The 17,172-nt window shown below is 47.1% G+C and overlaps 1 protein-coding gene across 1 annotated transcript; it reads left to right on the top strand.

Annotated features, from left to right (window-relative positions):
• Positions 1 to 3,031: 3,031 nt before the first annotated feature.
• Positions 3,032 to 16,125, top strand: LOC443344 (oviductal glycoprotein 1, 120kDa). The gene is given in 11 exon segments (NM_001009779.1): positions 3,032 to 3,072; positions 3,796 to 3,825; positions 4,206 to 4,410; positions 5,590 to 5,646; positions 6,468 to 6,633; positions 7,087 to 7,211; positions 9,020 to 9,128; positions 9,228 to 9,413; positions 10,977 to 11,093; positions 14,145 to 14,280; positions 15,265 to 16,125. Coding segments are annotated over 11 exon segments (1,620 nt in total). The 5' UTR covers positions 3,032 to 3,047; the 3' UTR covers positions 15,729 to 16,125.
• The last annotated feature ends 1,047 nt before the right edge of the window (positions 16,126 to 17,172 follow it).

Genomic DNA, 17,172 nt, shown 5'->3' with positions numbered 1-17,172 from the left:
CACATCCATACATGACTCCTGGAAAAACCACAGCATTGGCTAGAAGGATCTTTGTTAGAAAAATAATGTCTTTGCTTTGTAATATGCTATCTAGGTTAGTCATAACTTTCCTTCCAAGGAGTAAGCGTCTTTTGATTTCACGGCTGCAGTCACCATCTGCAGTGATTTTGGAGCCCCCCAAAACAAAGTCAGCCACTAATTCCCCATCTATTTGCCATGAAGTGATGGGACCAGATGCTGTGATCTTAGTTTTCTGAATGTTGAGGTTTAAGCCAACTTTTTCACTCTCCTCTTTCACTTTCATCAAGAGGCTCTGTAGTTCTTCTTCACTTTCTGCAATAAGGGTGGTGTCATCTGCATATCTGAGGTTATTGATATTTCTCCCGGCAATCTTGATTCCAGCTTGTGCTTCCAGCCCAGCGTTTCTCATGATGTACTCTGCATATAAGTTAAATAAGCAGGGTGACAATATACAGCCTTGACATACTTCTTTTCCTATTTGGAACCAGCCTGTTGTTCCATGTTCAGATCTAACTGTTGCTTCCTGACCTGCATGCAGATTTCTGAAGAGGCAGGTCAGGTGATCTGTATTCCCATCTCTTAAAGAATTTTCCACAGTTTACTGTGATCCACATAGTCAAAGGCTTTGCCATAGTCAATAAAGCAGAAATAGATGTATTTCTGGCCCGATTACTTCATGGCAAGTGGGGAGGGGGGGGGGTGGTGCTGAAAGCAGTGACAGATCAAACCAGTCAATCCTAAAGGAAATCAGTCCTGAATATTCATTGGAAGGACTGATGCTGAAGCTTCAGCTTCAATACTTTGGCCACCTGATGAGAAGAACTGACTCATTAGAAAAGACCCTGATGCTGGAAAATATTGAAGGCAGGAGAAGGGGATGACAGAGGCTGAGATGGTTGGATGGCATCACCAACGTGATGGACATGAGTTTGTGCACGCGCCATGAGTTAGTGAAGGACAGGGAAGCCTGGTGTTCTGCAGTCCATGGAGTCGCAAAGAGTTGGACATGACTGAGCAACTAACGTGACTTGAGTGACAGATTACCTCTTCTTGGACTCTAAAATCCCTGCAGAAGGTGACTGCAGCTATGAAATCAGAAGACGTTTGCTTCTTGGCAGGAAAGGAAAGCTATGACAAACCTAGACAGTGTTTTGAAAACTCTGCCAACAAAGGTCCATATAGTCAAGGCAGTGATCTTCCCAGTGGTCATGTACCGTTTTGAGAGCTGGACCATAAAGAGCTGGAGCACCAGCTCTTTGCACTGTGATGCTGGAGAAGACTTCTGAGAGTTCCTTGGATGTGAACATGAACTTGGGCAAGCTTCAGGAGATGGTGAGGGACAGGGAGGACTGGCATGCTGCAGTCCATGGGATTGCAAAGAGTCAGACATGACTGGGCAATTGAACAACAACCAAGCAACCTGCTGATACAAATTAAACTTTCCTGTTCTTCATTCTGGAAAGGAAGTGAATTCAACCACTAGCCATTGTTACTTTGCAGTGTTTTATTTATTGACGTCTAGTTAATACCTCAGTGGCATGTGGATTAGGTGAGCAGTAGTCTGAGTTTCTGAGAGGATAAACATAGTGGATACACTGAGAACATCCAATTTTTGGTCCTTGTGATTGAGTTCAGACACTGAAATATGGGACCTACTCATGGTTGAAACTTTTTAGCAGAAAAGTAAACTGGTGGATAATGAAATCATTGGTTTATATACCTATTTTATTTATCCTTAACATTTTCGGTATATTTTTTAAAAATTGGCTCTTAGGTGTCCAGAATTGCATTTAATTTACTCCTTAGGTTCATGACCCCTCTCATGACAGTGTCATCATCGGCTCATATACTGGCTCAGACATTGTTGACTCATACAAAAATTCAGATTTTTGTCTTCTCTCGAGAAATTGAAGAATCCTCCAAAACATTGGTTCTGTTTCACTGCAAGGCAAAAGTTAGTGGCTGTTCATGGTAATCTCTGATGTCTTCCAACGGAGAGGCTTCGTGTTAGCTGAAGTGTATTACTAGATTTGGACTATTTTTCTTCGAATCCACTGGAGAGTGAACTATTGTGTCCACTTCACTGATTTATATTACCTGCCTGTCAGCATTTGAGTTTGAGAACCCTGCTCTGTGGGCTAACTCTTATGCCATCTCTAATAACTGCTACCATTCACTGCTACTGCTGCTGCTAAGTCACTTCAGTCGTGTCCAACTCTGTGCGACCCCATAGACAGCAGCCCACCAGGCTCCGCCATCCCTGGGATTCTTCAGGCAAGAATACTGGAGTGGGTTGCCATTTCCTTCTCCAACGCATGAAAATGAAAAGTGAAAGTGAAGTTGCTCAGTCGTGTCTGACTCTTCATGACCCCATGGACTGCAGCCCACCAGGCTCCCTGGTCCGTGGGATTTGGGTCCTCATATGCAAAGCACTGAACTCACAGTTTTTCATACAGTTTTTATCTCTTTAAATCATATAAAACCCTATGAGGTGAGTTCAAGTGTTACCTCCATTTTACAAGTGTGGGAGCTAAAGCTCAAAGAGCTGACTAACTGCTCAAGATGCTAGAACTTATGCTTCTTGACAGTGGGATTCAAACTTTGGCCTGGCAGAGTCCATAGCTGAGCCTTGTTAACATTGCACTATGCAACCCTCCAAATCACTAATCTCATAACAGTAGGATTCCTGCTGTCCTTCAGTGTTTCTTCCTCGTACTCAGTCCATGTGGGGCTGAATTACAGGAAGAGGGGCTGAGCACTGCCCTGTCCTCACCAGGGCTGGTGGTGGACACCCTGTCTATGCCAGTGTCAGAGGGAGTTGTTCCTTTGTTGGATCTGAGAACTGTGGCTCTGCTGGGCGGGACAATAGGAGATGCTGGGGTCACTGTGACACTGGGCAGCTGCCTATTAATCACTGGTTTTGTGTGTGTGTGGCTGGGCTGTATCAGCACTGTCCCAAAGTTGTACCAGGGGAATCTCATATAAAGGGGCTCGAGCCCTAGGCCTGCAGCTGTCAGACCACAGAGATGGGGAAGCTGCTGCTGTGGGTTGGTGAGTGTGGTGGGTCCCAGCCCCTCAATGTCTCTTAGTTCAGGAGGTGCCAGGCTTCATAAGCTTATTGTCTCACTGTTACCCAAAGGAGCATCCTGGGACTTGGGGGCCTGGATTAGGTAGAGGTGGACAGGACACAGTGAAAGGAGAAGTGATCAGAGCAGTGGTTCTCAACCTTTCTCACCTGTGACCAGTTAATCAGAATCTCTGAGGGAGGAACCAGGATATCACTACTTTTAAATTAGCATCCAGGGTTGAGAACTTCCCTGATGGCCCAGACAGTAAAAAATCTGCCTGCAGTGCAGGAGACTCGGGGTCAATCCCTGAATGAGAAAGATCCCCTGGAGAAGGGGATGGCTACCCACTCCAGTATTGTTACCTGAAAAATTCCATGGGCAGAGGAGGCTGGTGGGGTACAGTCCATGAGGTCACAAAGATTTGGACATGACTGAGTGACTAACACTTCCGGGGTTGAGAACCACTGGCCTGAACCTTGCTGGGACTTTCAGTGCCATGGTTGTCCCAAAGCCTGTGTGTCTGCATGTAGAGTATATTGGAGTGGGAAGGAGCTTAGCTAGATCTGGCTTCACCCACTCTGTGTAGAGAAGAGGAAGGAGGGAAGGGTGTGTGTGTCTGCATTTGTGGGAGCTGGAGGGTGAGCTGGGCGTGTCACTCTGGGTGTACCCATGAATCTGCGTGTGTTTCTTCCTTCGTCTCCTGCAGGGCTGCTCCTCATGCTGAAACACCATGATGGTGAGGAAACTGGTCCTCTCCAGAGCCGGGGAGAGTGTCCACTGAGAACTGCTCCAGATCCAGTGTCCCCTGTGCCTGCCTTGGCTCTGTGTTGGGGATTATTAACCCAGTGCGGCTCAGCAGCAAATTCTCAGTCACTGTTGGGTCTTCTCTGCCAGGATCCAGACTCTCGGGTCCATTCTGACCAGGGTTTCATGAGGCTTTCTTTCCCTGGGGGACCGCAGCAGTGGGGGATGGACCTGCCCTCAGTGTAGCTTTGAGGGGATGTGTTTGGTGGGAGTTACAGTGGATTGGCCTCTAGAGAAGTCTCCATGCTGCTGTGGATGCTGAGCTCCATCCCCACTTGGTTTCTATCAGTAATGCCTGCTGTCCCCTGCCAGGTGCTGCCCACAAGCTGGTGTGTTATTTCACCAACTGGGCATTCAGTCGGCCCGGCTCTGCCTCGATCCTGCCCCGGGATCTGGACCCCTTTCTCTGCACCCACCTGGTATTTGCCTTTGCCTCGATGAACAACAATCAGATTGTTCCTAAGGATCCCCTGGATGAGAAAATCCTCTACCCAGAGTTCAACAAGCTCAAGGAGAGGTGTGTTCACTGTGTGTGTGGGGGCTGTATTTTACAGGTAAAGAGGAGTAAGTCTTTTCTTCTGTTAGTCGTCACCTGTCCTCTGATCCTTGGGTCCCTCCTCCTGTCAATGGCTCTCTGTAGTGTCCCTGCTCTGGGAGTTCCCCATTGATCAGCACTTTGAGTTTGTCCTTGCCTCCCTGCCCTTGTGGCTGCTGTGCCCCTGCCTAGAATATGCTCCTCTCTCTTCTCTGCCTTGCACCCCAACTCACCCTTCAAGCCCAGTGCTCAGGATTCTATTTTCAAATGCTTCGGAGAGAGCTGCATATCACAAAAGCTTCACAAATGCTAGTGTTTCATTGCCCTTTGTCACCTGCAAATGAACCCCAAGGGAAGGGCTGGTGTCTATGGTCTTTGTACACCAGTGGCGGGGTCAGTGCCCAGCAGAGAGCTGGTGCTCAGTGTTCTCTCCCCAGGCCTCCTGGGCTGTCCTCTGCAGGGAGTGGTCTGTCGCTGTGTGCATGGTTGTAGAAGGGCAGAGAAAATCCATGTCACTAGAGCACAGCCTCCAGAGAGGAGAGCAGGGAGCTTGTCCTTCTGTTCACTGCTGTGTTCAAGCACCTAAAGCAGTCAGAAAGTGAAAAGTGAAAGTGAACTCGCTCAGTTGTGTCTGACTCTTTGCGACCCCATGGAGTGAGGCCTGTCAGGTTCCTCTGTCCATGGGATTTTCCAGCAAGAATACTGGAATGGGTTGCCATTTCCTTCATCAGGGGATCTTCCCAACCCAGGGATCGAACCTTGGTCTCCCGCACTGCAGGCAGACTCTTTATCATTTGAGCTACCAGAGAAGCCCAAAGCAGTCAGAGGCACATATTAATTGTTCAATGAACGTTTGTTGACCAAGAAAGTGAGTGAAGAGAAAATTTAGGCTGCTTTTTCTTTTCCTTTTTGTGGGACTGTCATGCGATTTTGGAGTTTGCGGGGCTTGGACAACCTGGGGTCCTGGGTGTGATGACCTTTATGGGGGTTGGTTGCTGTCTCTTTTATCCTTCTTCCCCTTCCTTGGCTCTGCTCCTTTCTCCCTTAGGTTACTCCACCCACTGCCCCCTTTCCCTCCCCCTCCTCCCATCCCCACTACTTCCCACTGTTCCCCAAATGACTGATGAGAACCCAGCTCACCGACTCTGTCTCTCATCACAGGAACAGGGGGCTGAAAACACTGCTGTCCGTCGGGGGGTGGAACTTCGGCACCTCGAGGTGAGTCTGTGCTGTTAGGTCTCATCTCTGGGGTGGGGTTGAGGTGATGGGTCAGGGGAGCAGGCCAGCTTTACACTCACTATCTCATGATTGCTAGGGGAAAGGATTAAAGTGGCTGTTTGCATTCCAAATTTGTAGGGAAAAAAGCACGAGAGAGCGCTTAGGGAACTTACCATATTTCACCCAGGTGTCCCTGTGAGGTGACCAGCTGGGGTGATGATCAGGTAATGGAACCAGGCCTGCCTAAGTCTGAATCTGGTTAATATTGCATGTAGGACTAGCTCCAAATTACTTAAAGTTCTGCTTTACTATACTAAAGATTTTCCAATAGGGTCTTCATTATGGAAGAGAAAATACTACAAAAAATAGAAAATAGTCAAACAGCCAGTGAATAGAAGAGCAGAGACTCTTGAACCCCTGGTCAGAGCCTGGCCCTCTTTGCCACCTTATGGGCCCCTTAGCTCAGAGATCTTTCTGGAAATACTTGCCCTTGGCTTATTTTCCCTCCCCTTATCTGTTTAGGCAGAGGGTCAGCACTTGGCCAGGAGTAACCAGGTTCTCAAAGGCAGAGCTGTTCTGAACCACTGTCTCTACCTCGGGCTGAGTGTTGTTTCCATCTGGCAGGGGCAGGGGTGGTTTGCTAATCCTCCCTGGAGCCTGAAGTCCAGGACTTGGTAGAGCTTTAAGAGGGTTTGAGTGTTTCAAAGCTCTGCCTTCCTTTCTGTAGTCACATGTGAACCAAAGAACCTTGCAGGGGAGTGGTTGGGGGGAGCACGGTTATGCCGAAAGCACTCCTGGCCTCATCCCTGTTCCCCCTGCAGGTTCACCAAGATGCTGTCCACGTTTTCCAACCGGGAAAGGTTTGTCAATTCAGTGATCGCCCTCCTGAGGACACATGGCTTCGATGGTCTGGACCTCTTCTTCTTGTACCCTGGACTCAGAGGCAGCCCCGCGCGTGACCGCTGGACCTTTGTCTTCTTACTTGAGGTAAGGTTGGCTTGGCAGATCCTGAATCCAGAAGTGATTCTATTTTGACCATGTCTGGGCCCCGGGCACAGGAGGAGCCTAAGACCAGGGTTGGACAGGAGAGTGGTGTGGACAGAGGGCTGCTGAGCAGGGGCCCTGTGGAGGCCTTTCCCCCGGTCACCACTGGCCTGGCCCCAGCCTTCCAGCCTGAATGACACTTTCTCCATGCATCCACTGGACTCCCTCAGGCAGGCTGCTGAACTCTGCTCCTGGGCCTGCAGCCAGCCCTCTGCTCAGCGACTTACCGCACTGGCTCACGTCCCCGTTTCTCAGGAGCCTGTGGGCAGGGCCTGTGTCTGACTCTCCTGGCTCCAGGGGCTCTGTTATTGCAGAAGATTGTTTCCTGGATGACTCCTGCTTTCCCCGACTCCACTCTGCTTTGTCCATTTCTCTCATTTGCTTCTCTCTTCCCAGGAGCTCCTGCAGGCCTTCAAGAATGAGGCCCAGCTCACCATGCGCCCAAGGCTGCTGCTGTCTGCTGCCGTCTCTGGGGACCCCCACGTCATCCAGAAAGCATATGATGCACGCCTTCTGGGCAGGTGAGTGGGTGCTCCTTTGGTGTTGGGGGGAGGAACACTGGAGGGAAGAAGGCATCTTGGGCTCAGAACCCAGAGGTGCCCAGCACTGTCCTGGAGCTTCGATTTCCTGCCTTGCTGTGAGAACACCTATGGGAGGTGGGCCTAGCAGGAATGTAGGTGGGGACAAGGATTATTCCTTATAGCCCAGGCTTTTCTGAGGAGATCAGAGGGAAGTGATGGAGCATCAGGCTACACCACAGCATCCTCTTGGGTAGAGATCTGCATTACCCATAGCTGGGCCTCAAGGAGTGAATCCAGGGGCCTGGCCTCTGTTTTCCTGGAGTCCCTTGTGGATGTGCACCAAATGCCAGATGGCTGGCATCAGAGACATTTGTGAATTACCAACTACTGCCTCTGAAATAAAAACAGGAATGCCAAGTCAGGGCCTGTTTTCAGAGCAGAGATCTTCATGCCAAAATCACAAAATCAGTCAAGGAACACTCATGCATGCTAAATTGCTTCCGTCGTGTCCATTTCTTTGCAACCATATGGACTATATAGCCTGCCAGGCTCCTCTGTCCATAGGATTCTCCAGACAATAATACTGGAGTGGGTTGCCATACCCTCCTCCAGGGGATCTTCCTGACCCAGGGATCGAACCCATGTCTTTTATGTCTCCTGCACTGGCAGGCAGCTTCTTTACCACTGGCACCACCTGGGAAGCCCCAAGAAAGCATATAACTTTCAGGAAATGCCAGTTCTTTACTAATTTTCTCAAAGCTTAAGAATCAGGTATTTACAGATATGAAAGCTGAGTTAGATGCAGAACACAAAAGGTGAATGGGGGTGTTTCTGAATGTGATTTTATTTAGGGAGCGTGGTTTCAATGGAGAGTGGTTAGTCAGGAAAGGTGGACCCCAGTGGAGGGAGTTGCCTAGTGTTGGTCTTAGAGCCAGGCAGGATTGAGGGAGTTCATCTTCACCAGGCTGGGTCACCTTAGACAAATTAGGTAACTGTCTGAGTTTTAGCTTCTTTATTTTATGTGTTTACTAATGGCTGCACTGGGTCTTTGGTGCTGTGTGCAGGCTTTTCTCTAGTTGTGGCGATTGGGGCTGCACCTTAATTTCAGCGCACAGGCTTCTCATTGTAGTGGGTATCTCTTGTTGTGAAACATGGGCCCTAGGTGCTTGGGCTTCAGTAGCTGTGGTGCATGGGCTTGTGGCACGTGGAATCTTCCCAGACCAGGGCCTGAATCCATGTCTCCTGCATTGGCAGGCAGAGTCTTACCCACTTGACCACCAGGGAAGTCCTTCAATTTCTTCATTTTAAAATAGAGACAATTGTGGCTAAATTGGCTAAATTAAAATTAAATTAGATGATCCATGCTAGCCTCTACACTGTGCCCTGATAAGGCTCAACTGCACTTCGCCATCTGGAAAGCTTTCTGGAAGAGGTGGGTTCCAGTGGCTCCTGCAATGGTAGAAAGATGGATGCACTTTAGTGCTGTCTGATTACACATGTTATTTATGCAGACCTCTGCTGCACTCATATCAGCCAGAACGCCTCTGCTTCCTGGTCTGATCCCGTCCACTTTGTTTCCTGGTCTGACCCCTTGGATACTCTCTGGAGGGCATAGGTCCTGACACACCGATGTCCCTCACTGGCTGTGTGTTCTAGGGCAGCCTCTCACATGCAGGGCACAGCTTGGGCATCCTCATGGGCAGAGACGGCAGCTGTGTTGGGTGGCCGATGTTCAGCTAGTTAGCTACTTGGTGCTGTGAAAGTCTAGCTAGCATGATCTTCATACTTCCTCTTCTTGCCCCTTACAGACTCCTGGATTTCATCAGCGTCTTGTCTTACGACTTACATGGAAGCTGGGAAAAGGTCACAGGACACAATAGCCCTCTGTTCTCTCTGCCTGGAGACCCCAAATCTTCGGTAAGAAAAGGAAAGCTGTCAGGCAGCCCAGACGTGCACCCCTGAGCCAGGCCAGTGGCTCTTGGTGACAAGGAGGTATTGTGTTCTTCCTCCCTACAGGCATATGCCATGAGCTACTGGCGACAGCTTGGGGTCCCCCCCGAGAAGCTCCTCATGGGGCTCCCCACCTATGGACGTACTTTTCACCTCCTCAGAGCCTCTCAGAATGAGCTCGGGGCAGGAGCTGTGGGACCAGCATCTCCAGGGAAGTACACCAAGCAAGCTGGCTTCTTGGCTTATTATGAGGTGACAGGAATGGGAACCTGTGTCTGTGAGTTAGGGCTCCCCGACCCGAGCCCAGGGCCAAAGCAGGGACAAGGGACCAAGGCAAGACTGAGGGCTAGAGATAGGACAAGGAGGTGGTTTGCTGTGGTAAGGGACATTCAGTCTCTGGGATATTCTCTTTTCTTTTGGGGAAGTTATTTGAGTCCTTTGTAAGAGGTGAGGGACTGGGTGAAGTCTGAATGGAGGGGGACAGATATTTCACTCTTTAGAAGATTCTTAAATAATATTTAAGTCAATCCTGAATTACTATATGGCCTAAATGAACCTAATTAATATTTGCAAGATATATACATATATATATTTTTCAAAAGTTCAAACATTTTCAAAAGTAAAAGAATAGTATAACATTCTCTTATTCCCTGATTCCCAGATGCCCTTCACCCAGCATCAGTCATTAACCACTCTTGGCCAGTCTTGCTTTTTCTCATTATTGTTTCTTCTCCCTGATTCCTTCCTTCTCACTAGTAGATTATTCTGAAATGATTCAAAGACATCCCTCATGACAGATTCTTTCTCCTCTACCTCAATTCCACCCCCTAATCCCCATCTCAACAAAGCTTGCTCTAGTGGAGGAAAGAGCCACGGACCCAGGGCAACGTGAAACACAAGGGAAGATAGTAAGAGGCATGGATTGCGTGGTGGTAGGATCTAGATTAGGTGAATTCTGTGCAGAGCTGTGACGGACAGTCAGAGTCCTGATGGGTGGGAAGGACCTTCTAGGCAGAGGACAGCCGACACCAGAGAGCGAGCTGTGTCTTTGCCTGTGGTGGTAGTGGAGGTGCTGGTGTCTCTCCAGTCTCTGCTCTGTCCTGGCTCCTGAAGATGTTTCCCTGCTAATCCAGTGAAGCATAGTTATGCGTGATGACATAGTTGAGGGAGTGTTCTTGAAGGACATTACGTGAAAGAGATTTTGATAAACTTTTAATGACCACCCCCACCCCCAAAGGAAAGACTTTTACACCTTAACTTCGACAGCCCAAGTTGAACATGTCTACATCTTTGTAGCATATGGTCTCCAGCTCAGGGCTGGGTACCCAATCCACACTCAGTGCTTTCTTGATTATAATAACCTAGCTCTCCCGGCATTCTAGGCCTTTACAGTTACTATAGATTCAAAAGTTAGTTTGATAACTGCCTAGATGGGGCAGTTTATGTTGGTTTTAGTAAACAGAGGAGACACTTACTCATAAAAAGTCTTTGAGAAAGGAGCAGGTTTGGTCAAAGGTCAGGTTTGTTCCTGTAGTAGTTTGGTATTGATTTTACCAAACCCTGGTTTGTTTTCTTAAGGCTGTCCCCCACTCCTTAGTATTTCTTTTTGTGTATCCATCACAGATGTCATGGAAGGAATGTGCAGTAGTAGGGATTCTTTGGAATAGACAGGAGGTCCTTTGTGAGTGGCTTCCACACCCCCTCTTTGGTCTGCCTTCCTGTCACCCCCTGGTGCGGGATTCCTGGGTTCTTTTCCCTTGCTGTTGCTTCCCTCTGTGGCACTTCACGGAACTACCCTGGGGATCTTCCTGGCAGGTTTGCTCTTTTGTCCAGAGAGCGAAGAAGCGCTGGATTAATGATCAGTATGTCCCATATGCCTTCAAGGGGAAGGAGTGGGTTGGCTATGATGATGCCATCAGCTTCGGTTACAAGGTGAGACCTTGGTCCTTTCTTGCTCCAGCATAGCTTTCCTCTGGCTTCTGTGAGGCCCTTGTCTGTACTGTGTGTTTGTGTGTGTGTATGGGTGTGTGTGTACTGCATGGAGAATGAAGGTGAGAATGACTATATTAGATGAGTTTTAGGCATACCAGATCTAATTGGAGCTTCCCAATCAAACCTGCCCCAATCATCTTATTTTAAAAAGGAGGATTTATGGAGACACTTGAATGCTGATGAAGGTGTCTGGCCTTCATCCTGTATGCATTTTCAGGCAAAATCAGGTTTCTGAGCCAGGTATATGATTTGTGAGTTTGAAATCTTTAGACTTTAGTAATTGTCACCACCACTGCACCCCATATCAACAGTGGTCTATGATATTGAACCTGGCGAGTTTTTGTTTTTTTAATAGTGAATTAAAACAGAAAAGACATGTTCCAGTGTTTCCTTAACCTGCCTCTGCTTGGAATCACCTAGATTAGATGTAGACTTAATAGATGTAGAAATTCTTAGTTCCAACCCTGAGTATTCATCAGGTCTTAGAAAGAATCTGGAAACTGTTTGCAGTATATCCCCTTGTGATCCTACTCTAATCTGTGTGGCACTTCGGGTGTGCACGTGTGAAATGATAAGGGTCTGGACTAGGGAGTTCAGGAGGAGAGGCCATTGATGAGTGAGCAGTTGTCAGAAGTCTGTCGCTGCCTGGATGTCGGGGCTTATAAGTAGAGGAATGTCACAGTGTCTCCTTTCATAAGTGATGTGGAAGTCACTGGTGTTGGTTGTTCTTTGGGAAACATTTGCGATAGGAAGCAGAGATAATATGGCGGTTATCATGAAGAGTCACTGTGACTTCCTCTAATCCTGGCTGAGACCCGCTGTGGGGAGAGAGGTAGAGAGCATGACTTTCAGCTTTCAGCATCTTACTCTGTGGTTTGGAAACAGAAGACACAAAAAAGGTCAGTGACCCTGGAATTATCCAGTTGGGTGGAATTAAATATATGATCCATAGGACACAGAAGAGGGGGGTTGGACCCCATTGCTGGGGAAAGCCAGAAGCCAGCAGTGCAGGGTGGCCTTGCTTTGAGGGGCAGTTATAGAGCCTTACCAAGCTAGAGGTGGACGCGAGCCCAGTGTAAGAATAATTAAGAGCTCCCATCACAGAATCTCAGCTGAAAGAAACTTTGCAGGTAATCACTGGGAGGCAGTAATCCCTGGATCTCTCAGTGTTCCAGCACTGTCCAGGCATTCTGAGTAAAGCAAATAGACCAGCTGTAATTAAACAGAAAGGTTCCCCTCCCCTCTCTCCCAGAGTCATCTCCTTACCTGCATGGACTGTAAAATCTTCCCAGAGAGGCCTTGTTTACTTTCCAGAGCCAAGCTCTCGGTCTCTCTAGAGGGGAGGAGGGCAAGATGTGCCTGCTTCCTGTGTCACCTGAGAGTCGAAACTGTGGGATTCTTCTGCTGCGGTGCAGACTCTGCTGCACGTGCAGGTGAATATCTGGTTGCCTCCGCATCACTCTTTGGATAATTGGGGAATGGAGAGCAAACTCCAGGTGCTAATCTGACTTTTTACTGTGAGTAGAAATGGTCACTTTTTGGATCTGGAGGTCTGGTGTGTGTGTGTGTGTGTGTCTGTGTGTGTGTGTGTGTGTGTGTATGTACATATAGAACAGGTTAATTTAGCCTATGTATGCATGCTAAGTTGCTTCAGTCATGTCTGATTCTTTGTGACCCTATAAACTGTAGCCTGCCAGGCTCCTTTATCCATGGGATTCTCTAGGCGAGAATACTGGAGTGGGTTGCCATTCTCTCCTTCAGGGGATCTTCCCAACCCAGGGATCAAACCCAAGTCTCTTACGTCTCCTGCACTGGCAGGCAGGTTCTTTACCACTAGTGGCACTTTGGAAGTCCAGCTTAGCTTAGAAGTAGGAGAAAAGCTCAGAATCTTCACAGTTTCAAGCTTAATAATTAGGCTTTGCTGTCTTATTTTACATTTGGGGAAATTAAACCTCAGAAAGGAGCCAACCGATTTGACCAAGTCATTTCCGTCATGCAGATGTTTGCATATGAGTCTGCCTTTTCCGCCAGCACAGAGTGCTGGCAAAGTAATAATAAAACCTGGTTTGGGGTCTAAACTCTGCCTTTTAGTTATATCTGTGATTTTAAAAATCATGGACAAAGACTATGTTACTTATCTGTGAAAAGGATATGATATTATCTGTTCTATTCCTCTTTTATAGCATCATTTTGGCATGAGGTATGTTGAGGTGATTTTTAAAAAATATAAAGCAATATCTACTGTTCAGTATGATGATAATGGTAATTAGCAGTTTGGGAAGTCAGACAGTACTTAACATTTATGAACATTTACTATGTGCAAAGTATTGCTCCAAATATTTTACATGTGGGAATTAAAAAATTTTTTTTCAAGTTGTGGCAAAATATACATAACATAAAATTTACCATTTTACTTACTTTTTGTTACAGTTCAATAGCATTAAGTACATTGACGCTGTTGTATAACTATCACACATCCCTCTCCAGAACTTTCTTGTCTTTGCAAACGGAAACTCCCCACACATTAAATAGCTCCACACACATTAAATAGCTCCTCACTCTTCCCTCACACACCTCCTCTTAATCACCACTCTACCTTCCATCTTTATGAATCTGACTACTCTAAGAGCCTCTATGAGTGGAATCTTAGTATTTGTTCTTTCGTAACTGGCTTATTTCACTTAGCATGATGTCTTCCACTTCCATCCATGTTGTAACGTGTGCATGTAGGAATTCTTTGGATCCTAAAAATGTTGGAAATGTTATTATCCCTTTTTTTTTTTACACAGGAGGCAACTAAGACACATAAAGTTTATGTAACTTTTTTTCAAGATGCCGCAGCTAATAAGCAATAGAGGCTAGATTCAAAGACAGGTTATGTGGCTAACCATCCTGCCATATTGCCTTCTGAGAGTCCATCTAATTTTGCCATTGTACTCAGTCTGGAGGATGGTGAGAACAGCAGGTTGACTGACCACTCCTTTTTTTCAGGCATTTTTCATAAAGAGAGAGCATTTTGGGGGGGCCATGGTGTGGACATTGGACCTGGATGACTTCAGGGGCAATTTCTGCGGCACTGGCCCTTTCCCCCTTGTCCACACGTTGAATAATCTCCTGGTGAATGATGGTGAGTAGCTATGACTTGGAAGCTGGGATTGGCAGTTGCACAAGCAGCCACTGGGTGGGTCCCTTCTGTAAGATCTAAAGGCTTTGTTGTGGCAAAATGACAGCGAAGGAAGAGAATAAGCTTTGATGGCCAGGCCAGTCTGCTTTCTAATCTTGGTTTGAATGCATGCTCCATTTAATCTCTCTGAGCTTTGTTTTCCCATCTACAAAATGGGAATAATCCTTATACTCATGTCAGTATTATACAAACTAAATGAGATGTGAAATGAAAGCATGCTGGCTCATGGTGAACACTCAATACCTATCAGTTTATTTCTGTATTTTCCTTGCTTTCATGCAACAAACACCAGAAGAAGAAATTAAGTTTCTTTTTGATATTTCTTTGATAGCAGAGACTTCCCTGGCAGTTTGGAGATGGAACCTGGCATGCTAGAGCTGCAGTATCCTTGGAGACAGTCTATGACCCTCATTCTTTGGGAGACCAGGGCTCAGAAAGATAATACAGCTAGTCAGGAGTGGAAATGAGACTCCAACTTAATTCTTTACAACATGATTTCTAGGGCAACCTCCTTACCCTCAGCCTGGACTTTGTGCTTCCCAAAAGTGGGACACGAAAGATTCTTCCTGTGGATTCCACAGGTTAGGAATAGGCTTCAGGGTAAGGTCTTGTTCAAAGTGCAAAAGTCAAAGCAAAGGCTTACGCTTACAGAACTGGCAGACTTTTGCTTGGGGTCCCTCAACCAGAAATGTAGCAAACCCCACCAAGTGTCCATGGGTGCCTGGGATCTTGTTGATACTTTTAAGTGGGGAAGCTGGGCTTCTGTGTGCTGAGACTTTATCTGTGTTGACAAGTGGATGCATTCAGAAATCCTCTGCTTCTGGTTTGGGAGCTGGTACTTCATCCCTGGAGCAGCTCTAGTTCTGCCAGTGACAGGATGGGAAGCAAGAGGTAGGAGTCTCACCCTCTTCTGTTGATTTCTTCTAGAGTTCAGCTCAACTCCTTCTCCAAAATTTTGGTTCTCAACTGCTGTGAATTCTTCAAGAATTGGCCCTGAAATGCCAACTATGACCAGAGATTTGACCACTGGTTTGGGCATTTTGCCGCTAGGAGGAGAGGCTATGGCCACTGAGACTCATAGAAAGTCTGTAACTATGACCACAACCCCCAGAGGTGAGACTGCAACCCCTACAAGGACCCCTCTATCATCTGGAAGGCGCACTGCTGCTCCAGAAGGGAAGACTGAGAGCCCTGGAGAGAAGCCCCTGACCTCTGTGGGCCATCTGGCGGTGAGCCCTGGAGGGATAGCTGTGGGTCCTGTGCACCTTCAGATTGGACAGAAGGTCACGCCCCCAGGAAGGAAGGCTGGAGTCCCTGAGAAGGTGACCACCCCCTCCGGAAAGATGACAGTCACCCCTGATGGGAGGGCTGAGACTCTGGAGAGACTTTGACCTCTGAGGTGGACCCTGAGGCCTGGTGGGTTACTGTGGTCTTCAGACAGAAGCTGAAAAGTGGGTGCTGCTCTCTGGCTCTGTCATCTCACCTCCTTGGACAACTCCTCTTGCTTTTGACAACCCCTTTGTTCCCACTGATGGACTCATTCTTGGGATGACTTGATAACCCTTCTAATGAGTCTCTCTGTAAAGAAACTTGGAAAACTCTACTGTGAATAAAGGATCCTAGAGTCTGTTGTGGGCAGAAGCTGGGGGAAGTCCTTATCTTTTCTTCTTGGTCCCTGACAGAAGCTGCCTGTGCCCAGCCATTCATGCATCATTCTTGGGGCAAACAGGCCCCAGGTCATAGTGAGTTAATCTCTTCTCTCTTGAATAAACTAAGCATAAGAAGCCAACTGAGTTCTCTGAAGTTCTTTTCTTGAACTGACCGGTGGTCGTGAATTGTCAATTTCTTTCTTTCAAGATCATTTTCCCCTCCTGTAATTTTTGGAAGGAGGGAATTTGTGTCTGTCCCACCCTGATATTTTCCAGTGTTGATTATGTGCTTCTGTCTTTGCAGTGAACACTGCTGACTTCACTGATGGTCAGAGCCAAAATCTCTAGAGTTTTCGCTGTTGCTGAAGGGTGCTGAGAAAAGGAGGAGGGAGTTGTATCTTCCAGTTATACTCCCTACTTTGGAAGGCTTAGTTATCTGTGATAAAACACCTTCACCTGTTCTCTCCACAAGAAGTAGTGGAGGGGTGACTTCCCTTGTGGTCTAGTGGTTAAGAATCTGCCTTGCAGTGCAGGGGACATAGGTTTGATCCCTGGTTGGGAAATTAAGATCCCACATACAGGGCCAAAAAAAAAAAAAAGAAAAAAGAAAAAAAAGAGGTGGTGGAGGGAAAGATGCAATCAGTATATTTTAAGTTACTTGCATACTCCTCCTGGGACTCCTCCATAAACCCCAGTTCCTGTACTCCACACTGTTACCCACCTATGGAGTATTTTTCTGGGCATGATTGACCCTCATAAGTCAGGATAGACACAGGATCAATTTCTTGCCCTCCCCTTCTGGGACACAATGATGCTAGTAAGTGTCAGATCTGCCATCAGTGTTATCTTTTATTTTGGAAGTGCACCTCCTAGACTTTAAAGGTCTTATGAAAATATGTCCATACATGTGTAGACACATGGCCCTAGGACCATGTTGCCACAGCATAGATCACAAATCAGTTAAGCTGCAAAACAAACCAACTGCAAAACTTAGTGTCTTACAAAGCAGCTATTATATTTATTTAGCTCATAATACTAGAGGTAAGTAATTTAGGCTGTGTTTAGGTGTTTTTTTTTTTAGAATTCATTTTTTTAAAAAAATTGAAGAACTAGGTGGTTTGTATGTTCTGAACTGGTCTTAGCTGGTCCTGGTTGGAATGGGTCAGGCATCGACAGTTAGCTAGTG

This window comes from Ovis aries, chromosome 1, assembly GCF_016772045.2.
Source record: "Ovis aries strain OAR_USU_Benz2616 breed Rambouillet chromosome 1, ARS-UI_Ramb_v3.0, whole genome shotgun sequence".
NCBI lineage: Eukaryota > Metazoa > Chordata > Mammalia > Artiodactyla > Bovidae > Ovis > Ovis aries.
This window is presented reverse-complemented; position numbering and strand designations above follow the sequence as displayed.